The sequence below is a fragment of the Equus quagga genome, chromosome 5 (genome assembly GCF_021613505.1).
Source record: "Equus quagga isolate Etosha38 chromosome 5, UCLA_HA_Equagga_1.0, whole genome shotgun sequence".
NCBI classification, from domain to species: Eukaryota; Metazoa; Chordata; class Mammalia; order Perissodactyla; family Equidae; genus Equus; species Equus quagga.
In genome coordinates this window covers 55,384,978-55,398,853 of record NC_060271.1, presented here as the reverse complement: position 1 = coordinate 55,398,853, position 13,876 = coordinate 55,384,978, and the positions used below count along the sequence as shown (strand labels likewise).

The window sequence follows — 13,876 nt, the reverse complement described above, 5'->3', positions numbered from 1 at the left end:
ACAAACCTGAGACCTGAGTGCTTGAGACAATGACCTCTTCCTCACCTCGTGCTCGCCTCAGGGAGCCGTCCCTATCTTTGGGGCTCTTCCTTGGCTTCAGTCCTGTTCCCAGGCCTCCCCAGCCCCTACTCTTAAGCGCCGATGTTGCCTCTCTGCCTGGTGCAGGTTGACTCCCTCCTCACCTTTCTCTGGTGCAGACTGCTCTGCGCCAGAAGGGAGCTCAGGAGCAGCACTGGCGCGCCACCTCCAGGCCCTGCGGGTCACTCGGCCACCGCCCACCACCCAGAGCTCCCGGCACCCGGCTTCGCTGAGGCCGCCACCTTCCGCGGGGAAAGCGCGAGGCCGGATTTTCCAGCGAAGCCTCATCGCCCCCGCGGTCGGGTAGGTCCCGGAACGCCCAGGCCGGCGCTCAGGTGGAGGAGCCCATACCCCGGCACGCTGAGAAGAGCGCGTGCACCCCGACCCGGAGCGCGTCCAAACAGGGAGCACCCCAGACCCGGAGCGCCCGCGATCAGGAGTACCTCCCTACGAGGAGCACCCCAGATCAGGAGCACCGTGAGTCCGAAGTATACCCCCGCAAGGATTGTCCCAAACCCAGAGCACCCGGCGACCGAGAGTATCCCCCACCAAGGAGCACTTCCGACTGGAAAGACCCCACTACCGAGAGCGAACCCCAACGAGGAGGGAGCATCCTACGACGAGGAGGATCCCGGACAGAGAACACTCCGCGGGACCGGCAGCAGCGCCCCACTGGGAGCACCCCAGACCCGCAGCCTCCGCTAGCCAGCGGCTGCCAGACGTTTTTTCTTTCTTCTTGCTTTCTGTTTTTTGTTTGTTTCTTCTTCTTTTGTTTTTCAACCTTCTCTAGTTGCCTTCTCTCTTTAATCACACTTGCGGCTCCTCTCTGGTTTCTTGTTTCGCAGTCCCAGGGAGGCAGGGCAGTGCTGTTTCTCACTTGCTTTTTGAACTCCTGCCTCTGCCATCGCGACAGGTGTGAAGGAGGGACCGCCGCCCCCTCCCCGGCCTCGGCACGCCCGTCTGAAGGTGAGACCGGCGCCGCCGCTGCCATCCACCCTCTCCCCCCTCCCTCTGCTGCCCGCCGGGCGAAGGGCAACCCAGCCTGGGGGCAGGGATTCTGAAAACCTGACCAATTAAGTAGGTATGCCGTCCTGTGTACCTATTTGTGTGTGTGTGTAATTTTAAATGTTGAGTGTATACACATGAATAATTGGTGACACAGCCTCATCAACTTTCCCTGATAGTATAGTTTTGGAGGTTAAAACATTCCCAATTTTTTTTCTGGAAAGGTAAGAACAGTTAAAGTAGGTGATAGTTTTCATTTATTAACCACTTACTGTGTGTCTGACACTTTGTAGGAAGCTTCTAGATGCTCTTAACAGATTATAGAAAGTTACACTGACACACACATAAATAGGAGTGTGAGTCACTGAACCTTCCTACACGCCAAATGAAGTAGGCACTGTTATGAACCTCAATGAAAGGAGGGGAACCAAAGCACAGAGAGGTGCAGTAATTTGTGGAAGGGCATCCAGCCACTAAGTAATAGATCTCAGATTCACACCTAAATTCTCTTGATCCCAAAACCTCGGTGTTTGATCTGAGATGCCTCCAGGAGTCAGAACTACTGACAGGTTGCCTCGTAGTTATCAGACAAGTTAATGGCCGGGTCAGCCCAGTCAAGTGTGGACACCTCAGATGACTATTAATTTCACCCTCTTCCCTTGCTGCATTCTTGGGACCTCAGCAAACACCCAATCGGCATTATGCAGTGCTAGGACCTGGGGCACACTTCTCAACCCAAGGGCTTTGGATGGGCTGGGAGGGCGTAGCTTTGGGGGAAACTGGGTTTGTGCGGGTTCTGGGGCAGTGTCACCTCCCCCCTGAAACAATCACAAATACAAAGGCTAAGAACAACTGGCTGGGAGCACAGTGAGAAGGCAGGGTCCCCATCCGCAGGGAAACCACCAGGGAGTCAGAGTGAGCCTGGAGTAAGGGGCACTCATTGGGGTGCAGGCTTGGACCAAGGCTGTGGGGGCAGCAGCAGTTGGAGAGCTTCCTTGAGATGGCAACTGTTGAGGCCAGTTGCAAGGCCTGCAGGACCCCGGCAGCTTCTGGGAGAAGTGGGTAGGGTGGTCCGGGTGGAGGACCAGCTCATGCTTGGGTGATGGGGGAAAGCCTAAGGACAGTAACAGCAGACATGTGTGTGACAAGGACAATGAGAGGGAATGATTTTCCTGGCCTTGCAGATGAGAAACCTAATTCAACATAAATTCTTTTTTTCTTAGAGTGGAAGTGTGTGTGTGCATGTGCACACACGTACGTGTGTGTGTGTTACATCCAAGATCACTTTTTTCCCTTTGCGTTTGGTTGTTTTATCATCTCAGAGGCTGAGTGAAACACTTGTGCAAGGAACACTGTGGAGAAAGAATTAGGTTTAAAAAACCACTGGTGTTGTGATTTTCATCAGGGCAGTTTATCTTACGAGGTGCTCAGTGACATGTTTGCTAATAACAGTCATATACATTGAGGCAGTCTACACCTGTTTATGTGAGTCAGTATAACTCTATAATCTGGACTTGACCATTTCACCCGGCCAAGTCTCAGGTTCCTTGTCAGGAAGATCTTCGACGTGGCCTGATAATTATGGGTTTCTGCGAATTATTTTTTCTAGAAAATGCGTACTTTGCTCCGGGTGGAGGCCCGTACACAAGGGCAGCGGGGCAGAACCAGGGGCTCAGGAGATGACTATTCGGACTCTATGGAGGGGCCTTGCACTGTGTTACCTTAAGGCTCCGAGAGGGGGGTCAGTGTGTATCTGACCCTTGCCCTAGGTCATGCAAATTTTGGAAGAGAATCTTTTTCATTTAGAAAATAGTCATGTTCTTGGGTGATTCAGGTGAAGTTTGTGAGTATTCTTTATGTGTGTGTTTGTGTATGCACATGCATACCTACATACATACACATATACATACATTTCGATGCACATATATTTAACACATCTTACATATTAAATATATATTTAAGATTATTAAATTTACTTTTAAGTATACAAATAAATCCCCTAAATGAGTGTCTCCCTCCCTTGGCTGCGTGTTAGAAACACCTGGAGGATTCTTATAAATCAGGATGTCCAGGCTGTATTCCAGGTGTCCGAGTGGACCCCAGGCATCATTATTGTTTTTAAAGCTCCAGATGAGAATGAGTACCCTAGATTTCGCATCAGTTGTTAAGACTTACTTCTCAGAGGTCGTGATTTAAGAAGAATTTCATAGGTAGAAGGTTATGCGGATGTAACAGTGGTTCAGAGGATCGCCTAAGGCTCCAAACTGTGTAGAATGAATTTCACGCATTCATTAATTCAGCAAATAACAAGCAAGCAAACAGACAGGAAATGAGAGTAAGTCAGTTAGTGGTAAGAGCTATGAATAGGAAAAGCAAAGCAAGGTGGGAGATTAGAGAGTGAGTGGTGTGTGTCTGTGTGTGTGTGAGTGAGTGCATGATTGCGTGTATCCACGTTAGCTAACATGCTGTGTTAAATTTCCCGTGGAGTGCTCAGGAAGGACCTGTACATTGTAATTACAGTGTCAACGAACTGTAAAGGAAAGACAGGGCTCTTTAATTAATGATAGAGGAGTAGTTAGTAGCTATTTGGGAAAAATAAGGGAGGTTAGACCATATCTTCAGACTAAACAAGAAAATTAATTGTTAATGGATGAAAAAAATTAAGGGTAAAAAAGAGTTAAGCCATAAAAATGAAGAAAACATAGATAAGTATCTCTCTGAGCACTCAGGAGACAGGAATGCTCTAAAGGTAAAGTAACGGAAAATCTTAAAGCAAAAGAATGGTCGGTGTGACTGCCTACATGTAAAACCTTCCATATGTTAAAATATCGAAAGAGGGAAAAGGTGAACTAAACAACAAGTTGGAAGACTAGCTAAACATCTAAGAGCTGGACAAAGGCATAAAAAGGTAGTTCATCAGGGGCTGGGCCAGTGGGCAGCAGTTAAGGTCACCTGCTTCTCTTCAGAGGCCTGAGGTTCGCAGGTTCAGATCCCGGGTGTGCACCTAGCACTGCTCATCAAGCCATGCTGTGGTGGCATCCCACATAAAATAGAGGAAGACTGGCACAGATGTTAACTCAGTGACAATCTTCCTCAGAAAAAATAAAAAAAGATAGTTCGTAAACATGGAAATAAAATAGCTGAAAATTACATGATTAATATTTTGCCTCATTTATACCAATAGAAATGAAGATTAAGAAAACCATGAGATACCATTTTACCAATTTGAACATCTAATTAGATTTAAAGAATGAGAATGCTCAATGCTTGTGTGGGAGTGGTAGGTGAATATTATCTTGTACTGTTGAGGGAGTATGAATTATGACAACATCTTTGCAATCCAGTTTGGCAGGATGCATTTATGACGTGCAAAATGTATTCTTTGACTCATAGATTGCACTGCCATGTGTAGCACCAAGAAAATAGTGAGAAGTGTGAATAAATAATAGCAACTAACATTTAAGTGACTGACGTTGACTTTGCAATAGTAACTCATGTAATCTGCACTTCCGCTCTGGGAAGTAGGATTACTATTCCCTTTCATGGATGAAGAAATTGAGGAATAGAGAGTAAGTGACTGGCCCAGTGTTATTCAGCTGGTAAAGAGCAGAATGAGGATTCAGATCCCGCCAGTCTGGGACCAGAGGCCATGCTCCACAAACTGATCCAAACTGCCTTACACAAGAAGATTCTCCTGGAGTTATTTTATAATAAAGTACATCTTGTAAATTATAATGTATCCATACAAATGAATATTATGTGGCAATTAAAATGATGTTAACAAAGAGATTTTTGTGACATAAGAAAATGCTCATTTATTAAGTGTAAGATACAGAATATGAAGTTATTTAAACATCATCTTAATTATTTGAAAATATATAGAAAAAGCACAAGAAAACATGCTAAAGTATTAGGCATGTTGAGATTATTTTATTCTTTTCAATCTTCACTTCATAATTGTCCTATAATGTGCATGTATTACTTTAGAAACAAGAAAAATTAAAAACAGAAAGAAAAGGAAGAGGAAGGAAATTTAAAAATTATGGAAAGGCAAAAAATGATATTAACATGAAACATAACACTAGAAAAATACCCCCTAATTTCCTACATGCAAGAAATTTGATATTTATATCCTCCTACATGTATTTTATTAATACTTCTAGGGTATCTACGACATTTCTCAGAATAGCTTTTCTTTTGAAAATGAATTTCATTATGTAATATCTTAATCTTTTAAACCCACAGTAAGTAAAAATTTTATGTACACACACCCAGAGAGTGGTGCAAATTTCAGCTAATTTGTATACTGGGATCTTAACATGTTTCATATTGAAACTCGAAGCTCGCTCATCAGAATGCTGAATTATCACATAATAACTTTACCTCTTAGTACTTCTTGAAAATTAAAAAAAACCCAAAACCGAAAAACCAACAGTGTCCTTTACAAGACTGTGTAAACCTTAACCAGAGGAAACAACACTTTTCTTTCTATTCGAGATAAGAGAGTAGAGTTGGTAATGTGTGTGTGTGTGGGCAGGGGTTGATTTCAAACCATGGAAATATTCCAGTTTGGTTATGTACAGTTAGTAGTTTCCATACATACTTATCCATTTGTCTTTACATTATTGATTATATCTCTGGGAAATTACATCAAATGCTTGGTAGTATTATTCCTAAGGATTGATGTTAATGATTTAGCAGCTCAGCCATTAAACTTCATCTAGGATTTGGGCATTAACAGTCCCTTTTTTTGTATGGGACGTGAGTGGCAGTTGGTGAGAGTGCTATTTGGGGCGAAGAGGCTACTGTGTCCCCAAGAAGCCTTCATAAGAATTAGCTCATTTAATTGCTCATTAATTTTAGAGATAGGCCTTCTTATCATCTCCATTTTGGTATTGAGCAAATAGACTCTGAGACTTTTATGTAACTTGCTGAAGGTTGCACAGCTTCTCAGGGCTCAAACCTGAATGCCAACTCAGGTTTGTGTGCCCCAGAAACCAAGCTCTTTCCATCATGCTGTGCTGCCTCCACCCAGTGGAGCTAGGTGTGTTATATTCAAGGAACGTGGGATTGTTTATGAAATATTCAGACTCGGTGTATGAGCCCGCGTGCACTCGTCTCCTATTGCACTCTCTAAATTTGTAATCAGTAGGGCAAAAGATGGGTTGGAGTGGGATTGAAATTCAACACAAATTTGAATTTGTTGAGTCCTTGTAGACTCGGCATCTAGAGTATAGGAAACCCTCGCTTTGTTTCTCCATTTCCTTAAATAAACACATATGGGCATGTGAGTGCAGACACATGCACGCACATCCACACACCTAGTCCTCTTAGCAAGTATTAACGAGTGCTTACTATGTGCTAGGCATTGTGCTGGCCTTTAGTGATACAGTGATGAAAAATAGACTTGGTTCCTAACTTACGAATACCTTAGTTCTGAAGAAGAAAGATGGATATTTAAAAACTCAACCCACAAATGAAGATTGTGATGAGCATTTTTAGGTGTTGAGAGAAAAAAGCAGCTGGAACACAGACGCACGCGTGCACACACACACACGCACACACACTTCTTCATGGGCAGAACTGCTATAAATATCTTAGTATATCACAGATTGTCTCTTCATAGAGTAGCAGATATTCTGGAAACACTGTTGTCCTCAACTTTGACCTTGGCAGGAAGATTTAGTAGACCAGGCCTAAAATACATCAGACTCTCTTATAATAGAAAATTGCATTATTAGCAATTTCTTCTGGATGCCGGAATTCAGTGCCTTGAAGTTTATCAACTCTATGTGGCTGAAAGTTCTGAGAATAGTCAGTGACTATATTAAGGGATATAAAATTGACTGGGCTGATTTTTTAAAGGTCTATGTGCCAGAAGATTTTTGAAAACCTCCTTCATAAGACAGGTATGCTTTTGTCTGAAAATTGTGGCTGAACCTGTCTTATTCTGTTTTCCAGAGAAACAGTTGAAACAGAATCCTAAACATGCGTCATAGAGAAATAGCCTTGACACTTTTGGTCCTTATGTTTATAAGCACCTCAGGTAAGTAATTGTAATCATTCACAAACATACTTCGTTGTTAGTCTGGAGGGAATACCAAGGTTTTATGTGGAGGTGGCTACTGAAGATGCTGAATTTATGAAAGTTGATGATTTTGCATTTTACTTTATAAAGTTGCCAACCATTTGGTCTTCCTGCCATAGAGAATAAAAGATTCATAGGAATGGGATCAAGCCAAGACTCATATGGGATAACTAAAAAGAAAACATTCAGCAATCTGAGTTTGTAGAGAGAGCAGGGTGTGAAAACTTGTATCCTGAAATAAACTACATTTATCTGAGATGAAAATTTGCTTACTCTTATTTGAAATTTAAGAAGTCACAGCCTTCTTTATTATTGATTTTTATAAAGTTTTACACACATTATTTCCTCCCTGAAATGAAGGCAAAGATTCATCTCGTTATTTAGGTAAGGAAAAAAGTGAGTGGGAATACCTTACAGATCTTAACGAGAACAATAGAGTTAGAGGGAATCCATAAGAAAGAGACTGCCCAAACCAGGGAAAGCAAGCAGGCTTTAGGTCAGGAGTCAGACACCAATTTTAATTTATTAGCAGTGATGCTTGGAGACATTTATTGAGAAGGATTCTGAGGCCTCATCAGGATTCACTGGAGAAGAGTTCCATGATTGATTAGCAAGCTTCTCTCAGGCTTTGGAGGAGAAAGTGGGGGCACAAATATTGGTTTGCCTTGATCTATTATCTAGGAGCGGGAAACACATGAGTCAGTATCCCCTATTTTGAGAATTTCTGCTGAAGAGATGATGGAGTTAAGTTACTGATACTTTCAAACAACTCAGGCCTAGTATTTGGGTATATTTACTAGTGGGTCCATGTATTGTTGAGATCCATACGATACACTGCTACCCAGACGTTAGAGAAAGGAGGTAGTTCTGCTCTTTTTGATATGGAATAATCCTGTCAGCCTGCCAAGTGAAAACACAAGGTGCAGGAAAGTGTGTGTTCTGGGTCCCTGCTTTATGCACACACACTAATACCCTTGCTTCTAGGTTCCAATGGAAACATGGTTCAGTCTTAAAAACAGCCATTTGAAGAGCACCTGTGCTGAAGGGCTCTAGGCAGACATGATTATATTCTGTGTGTAGGATTTACTTAACGTAATTGAAGTTAAATGACAACATCCTACTATTGTCCAAACTCGAGGCAATTCCAAACACAGACATCATTCCAAAGGGTACTTGGAATGATGGTACTTGACCCTGCTGGATTCTTGCACTCTGTTCACATAAGATCGGGAGTCCCTGCTCTGGACACTCCCTACACCTTGAACTCCACTCCTTTCTCCAATCAAAACCCATTTCTAATCAACAAAGCCTATAGTGTTAAACATGAGATTAGATATGTGAAGCCACTAGCTTCTCACGGAGTGTGAACTTTCAACTGCCAACCTCCCACTCCTGGGGAGTATGTCTTCCAGATTAGGGTTCTTCAAATGATCACTCCCCTCAGAGGGGGATGATGACATGTGTCTATCACAACACAGGCACAGCTGCTTATAGAAGCTTTTTTAAGACTGGCCAAAACCTAAAAATAACCCAAATGTTCAACACCCATGGGATGGATAAATAAATTGTCAAATCCTAACACAATTGGATACTACATAACTATGAAAAAGAACAAATCGCTGCTGTGTGATGCCTGTCACAGACACAGTAATGAACAAAAGAATCCAGACACCAAAGAGCACAGGTTGTATGATTTGTGCACTTTATTCTATGTATATTATATCTCTAAAACAGGAAAATAAATTAAACTGTTCATAACCTACCATCCTTTTGGGTGCCGTTTAAAAGTAACACCCACGTTTACACTTGTATCACACCTTCTGTGTTGAAGCGCTGCAGAGTGAAATAGAGATTCCCTAACGCCACCAAACGCAAAGTTGATGTTCGTTAACTCTTGTGCTTTGAGGAAGATTTGACATCCATGTTTTCAAAGAAAGCATCTATTATCTGAACTACTTCCTTTTTATGTTGTGTTTAACAACATTGAATTAAAACCAGACAGTTGCTTTGAGAAATAAAACCTAACTATAAAGAAGGCATTTTCTCCATGCCCTCAGAGAAATGCTCTGCTCAGTTTAAAGATTCTCGTTCTCAAAATGTGGTTCAAGGGCACCCTGGAGCCGCCAGAGAACAGGATATGGGAAAGGCCCATTAATGCTGACTTCGAACTACCAGAAGTGCAAAAGGAGGGGAATGACAACCTTGTGTAGCTGAAAGGATCCGAGAAAGTTCCAAAGCCAGAGTATCTGGGTTAGTTGAGAAAGAGGGAGGATGAGAGAGAGAGCCCAATGAAGGAAGTGACAGATATCCAGATTTTGAGCGATATTATATCAATCAATTCTTGATTGCTCACATGGGTAACCTAGAGAAAGAAGAGATTTACACACACTCTAAGCTGCACAGGAGCACCTTCAACCATCCCCACACCTGCCCAGGGACTGCTTAGGGAGGCTGATTGAGAGCAGGGTAGGTGAGACTGCTGATGGTGCTGCTGAAAACCTCTGAGGGCTCTAGGTTTCTTGTTTTCTTTTCCATGGAGACTCCTCAGCTAGAGATGTTTTGAGGTAGGTGTGGCAACACTGTGACTTCTGTGGCTTTCCTTATGAGGAAGTATGTGTAACATCTTCTTTTAAGAGATTACACTGCATTTATCTGTCTTCTAGCTATGGTAGGTTAAGTTCTGGTACCTTCCTTTCTGGGAGAAGCAGTTGGAAGTTTTATCTCCATTTCTGTTCTGAAAGTGTCTGAGTGTTAGAAAGATTGACCCTAAAATCAGAGAACCCATAGGACTGAGACACTGAGATTTCTCAGGACTTTCTTGTGTACCAGCTTCTTCACCTAATGCATTAGGAAAGCACAAAAATTTACCTGTGTCATTCTGTTTTTGTTCTTTTTCTTTTACTTTGCTAATTTTTTGAAGAAACTTGTACTTCACGTCCTCGAATTACTGCAGTTGAAGGGGAACCTTTCTATCTGAAATACTGCTTCTCTTCATCTGAGCCTAAGAATGAAACAGCCACCATAAAATGGTACAAAAGCAGTGGGTCACATGGACCCAAGGAGCTAAGCTCAAGCAGTTCACCCAGAATTACTCTGCGGGGTTATGTTTTGGAGTTTTGGCCAGTTGAGTCGGATGACAGTGGGTCTTACTCTTTCCAAATGGGGTGAGTACACCTTCTCTGTGTTAGTCTGTCTCATCACACTCTTGGACTTCATTCAGCAAATCAAATGTACAGCACTCTGAAAGGTCGGATAATCCATGCATTTTTCCCTCCCAACTCTTCCTACGACATAAAAGAAATACTTCATTATTGAAAGATTAAATTAAATACCGCCCTGTGTTTATTTTCTTAGTGACCTTAATGAAAGGAGATTACCTAATATTATTTCCTTTTAGGGAAACCTTGCCAAAGATAAGTGAAGACTGAATGAAATTCATTTCAAAATTCGCCTGCTCCTGTAATCTAGAGCTGTTAGTTAAATTAAATAAATGGCTAGGGCTTCATAGTATCGTGAACATGTGGTGAGGGGGGCTGGGGTCAGCTTCTTGAGTGGTATTCTCAGGCTGGGGAGAAGGGTTGGAATTGGTGTAGACACATCCTACGCCAGTTTTCAGGGGTCTGTTGAGAGCCAGGTGGCAGTGCTAGTGAAGGGTGTGTGTGTTTGGTAACCAGTCACAAACCTACAGCTGGGGCAGTGGAAGAGGGGAACACAGAAGGGGCTTTGCACAGCTTCTCGTGACATGACCCGAGTCTGCCAGGAGACCCGTAATAAGAACCATAAATTCTATGAAATGAGAGCAACCAACTGATTGTGTCATGATTATTACTCAACTTGATTTGGTGAGTTTGAGAAGGAGTAGCTGAAACAAGGAATCTTCTATGTGATGGACTGTTAGTGAGAACATTAATGCCATAGTATTTATCTGGATCACTAGTGATGATATGTATGTATTTGGGTATGTATGTGTGTATGTATGTGTGTATGTGTGCATGTATTTGTATGAATATATATGTATATGTGTGTATGCCTATGTATGTATGCTTGCATGTATGTGTGTGTGTGTTTGTGTATGTATGTATTTTTATAAGGATTTGAAACTGCCCTGTAGAAAGTAGCTCAGGGCCAGGCGAATGGTGACGGTGTGCTGTCGGATATAGATTTCTTTCATGAGTGCTTCTGGAGAGAGTCCTGATCGTTATCGACAGTGCCGTTGAAAGCAGAGTGAGATATCACAGTGAAACCTTGATATTACTCCTGTGGTTTTGCACAAAATGAGGTCATGTTGGTTTGTTTTTGTATGTAGGAACTCCCATGAGTGAAAAAGAAATTTAAGAACTCTTTTTTTAACCCATGAATTTTATGAGAGGGATGACCTTTTGAGAGAGATGATTTCAGAAATGGGTCACAACTGGGTCTTTTCACACCAAGCTAAGGAAGCATGAATGCTCACAAATGGGGTAGAGAAAAGAGAACATGTCCCTAATCCTGAATGAGTAACGGCATGATTTCAATGAACAAAGTGTTCTGGAGAGGACAGAAAGAGCAAACTGAAGGGAAGAGATAGTCACCTCGGAATGTCACTTGGAGGCAGATGGGGACAAAGAGCATTAACTGTCTTTCTGATATGAAAGGTGGAGGGGACAGCCTGGGAAGAAAAAGTGGAATCATCAGATAGAGGGAGGATGTCGGAGAGCTGTGGAGGGACCGGAAGAGGATAGGAGAGGGCAAGAGAAATGAGATGGCTCACGGAGGCTGTGGTGATGAACTTTGGAGGGTGTTGGAAGCTGATGAATAACATGAGACAAAAGTGGTGGTGGGAGGAGCAGCCTTGACAGTAATTTTGAAAATAAATGGGAGGGTACACAGGAGCAGGTTGTTTTGGACATCCAGGAGCACTGAAGATACAGACTTTTTCAAATATAGTGCAACTCGTGAACAGGTTCCTGTGTTTGACACAGAGGCATGTGTGTGTGTGTGTGTGCGCGCGTCTTTGCCTGTGTGCACTGTCTTAGGTGAGTGAGGCTTTGTAGTTTCATCTGGGATCTGTCAATGCCCAGACTCCACTCCTGGAATCCCTCCTTTGAACTGTAATCCTTCAATTTTTCAGGAATCCATTGCTAATGATCAAATGCCCCTGGAGACCGAAACTTTAATCCTACAGTGAAAATCACTTTGTCAGATTAGAATTTAAGGAGGAAATCCGTGAAGACAGAGGGATGCAGGAGAGAGAGTTTTCAATGACAGGGCGAAGAAATGAGGGTAGAGAGAAAAGCACACACGCAAGTCTTATAATCAGGTTGTAGGCTGAGAAGAGCAAGGCTGGCTTGGTAAGAGGCCTCAGGGGAGTGGGCTAGACCTTCTCAAATCCCTTCTGTGTGTGGCCAGGAGTGGCTCTTGTAATCAGAATGGGCTGCCCTCTGGGTCACAGCTTTGGGTTTGTTAGCCTCAGCTTCACACTAGCCTTTGAGCTCCCACAGCAAGTACAGTACCCCGCTTGTTTCAGCATTTGCAGTGCGGCGTCTTGGACATGGAGGTTTTCCACCAGTCAGTATTTGGTGAGTGTTAGGAATTGAGGACTGCAGAGGCAGAGAACAATATGGCCTGATAAAATGGGAATATGCATGCGCCCTATTCTTTGTAAGCAATAAGACAGAGAGATCCGGAAATAGATCTCTGTCCAGCTCAGCAAGGCTGAGATCAGGGAAACATTACAAACACACTTGAGAAGAGGATGCTGCCAATGGGATTCTGAATCCTTTCCAAGAGTCAGGTAGCTCTATTATGTTCCATGGCCACTGACTCACTGTCTTTAACCTTTAGGAACCCTGTGAACACCCCCGCCACCCCCCTCCCCCCAACTCACCCAGTGCTGGCCAATCTTGTATACTTTCATACCCAAGGAGAAGGGCAGGATTCACATTGATTATGAAAGCGTAGCATTGTGCAAAGCACTCCTGGCCTTTAGCACCAAACTGATGTGCGTTTGCGTCCTGGCCCTATTGGTTGCCAGGTGTGTGACCTTGGGCAAGTTATTGACCTTTGCCTGAAGTTTAGCTTTCTCATCTCACATAAGGAAAATAATTGTCTCCATTGCATATCCGTGGTACAATTCCTGGAACTCAATGAGTGCTAGTCTTCCTTCCATCCTGTTGCAGACTTAAAGGGGAACCTGAAAAGCCTACAGTGGGCACAAAATTGTCAGGCACACAAGACAAGTTAACAACACAGGTCTGTTGCATTTAGTGTATGGATCGATATATTTCACTTGTGCAGTTGAAGCAAACGTCAGATTGCAAATGTTTCCTTTCTTAAAAGCTCCTTTTTAAAAACACCATTCCACTTTTTTCCTCTTCTAGATTACTAATTTCTAATCAGAAGGCAGAACAACAGTAAACTGTGTTCAAACTAGCTTCTGTTTAGTAAGGCACTTAAAGTGCTGATACAATTATGCTAAGGGTTTACTGTTGGTTTACTCAACAGTTAAGAGAAGAGGATTAAAATCAATTGCCCTGAGAAATCATAAAACCCAATGTGTATATGCAGACTTTCGGAAAACAAGTTCAGGAGTTTGTTTATAGACCTTATGAAACCACCGCCACTCTCTCATCCTGGGTTAAGAATTTCTGAACTTGTCCATCTTCAAAGATCACTCAAGTTTTACCCATTTCTGTCCTGACATCTATAGTGTATGGTCTGTGATAG

The 13,876-nt window shown here is 42.9% G+C and overlaps 1 protein-coding gene across 3 annotated transcripts in view; it reads left to right on the top strand.

The window, feature by feature from the left end:
* The first annotated feature begins 905 nt into the window (after positions 1–905).
* Positions 906–13,876, top strand: part of IL18R1 (interleukin 18 receptor 1) — a 39,883-nt gene continuing 26,912 nt past the window's right edge. For 2 of the 3 annotated variants that reach the window (XR_006888410.1, XM_046660000.1), the window contains exons 1-3: positions 1,120–1,159; positions 7,045–7,129; positions 10,092–10,335. Coding sequence is in view for 2 of the 3 variants with exons in the window: in XM_046660000.1 (XP_046515956.1) it covers positions 7,072–7,129; positions 10,092–10,335 (302 nt within the window). In the remaining variant the exon portion in view is untranslated. Of the gene's footprint in view, positions 1,045–1,119; positions 1,160–7,044; positions 7,130–10,091; positions 10,336–13,876 lie in introns of those variants that run through there. The other variant, XM_046660001.1, reaches the window with a different exon arrangement.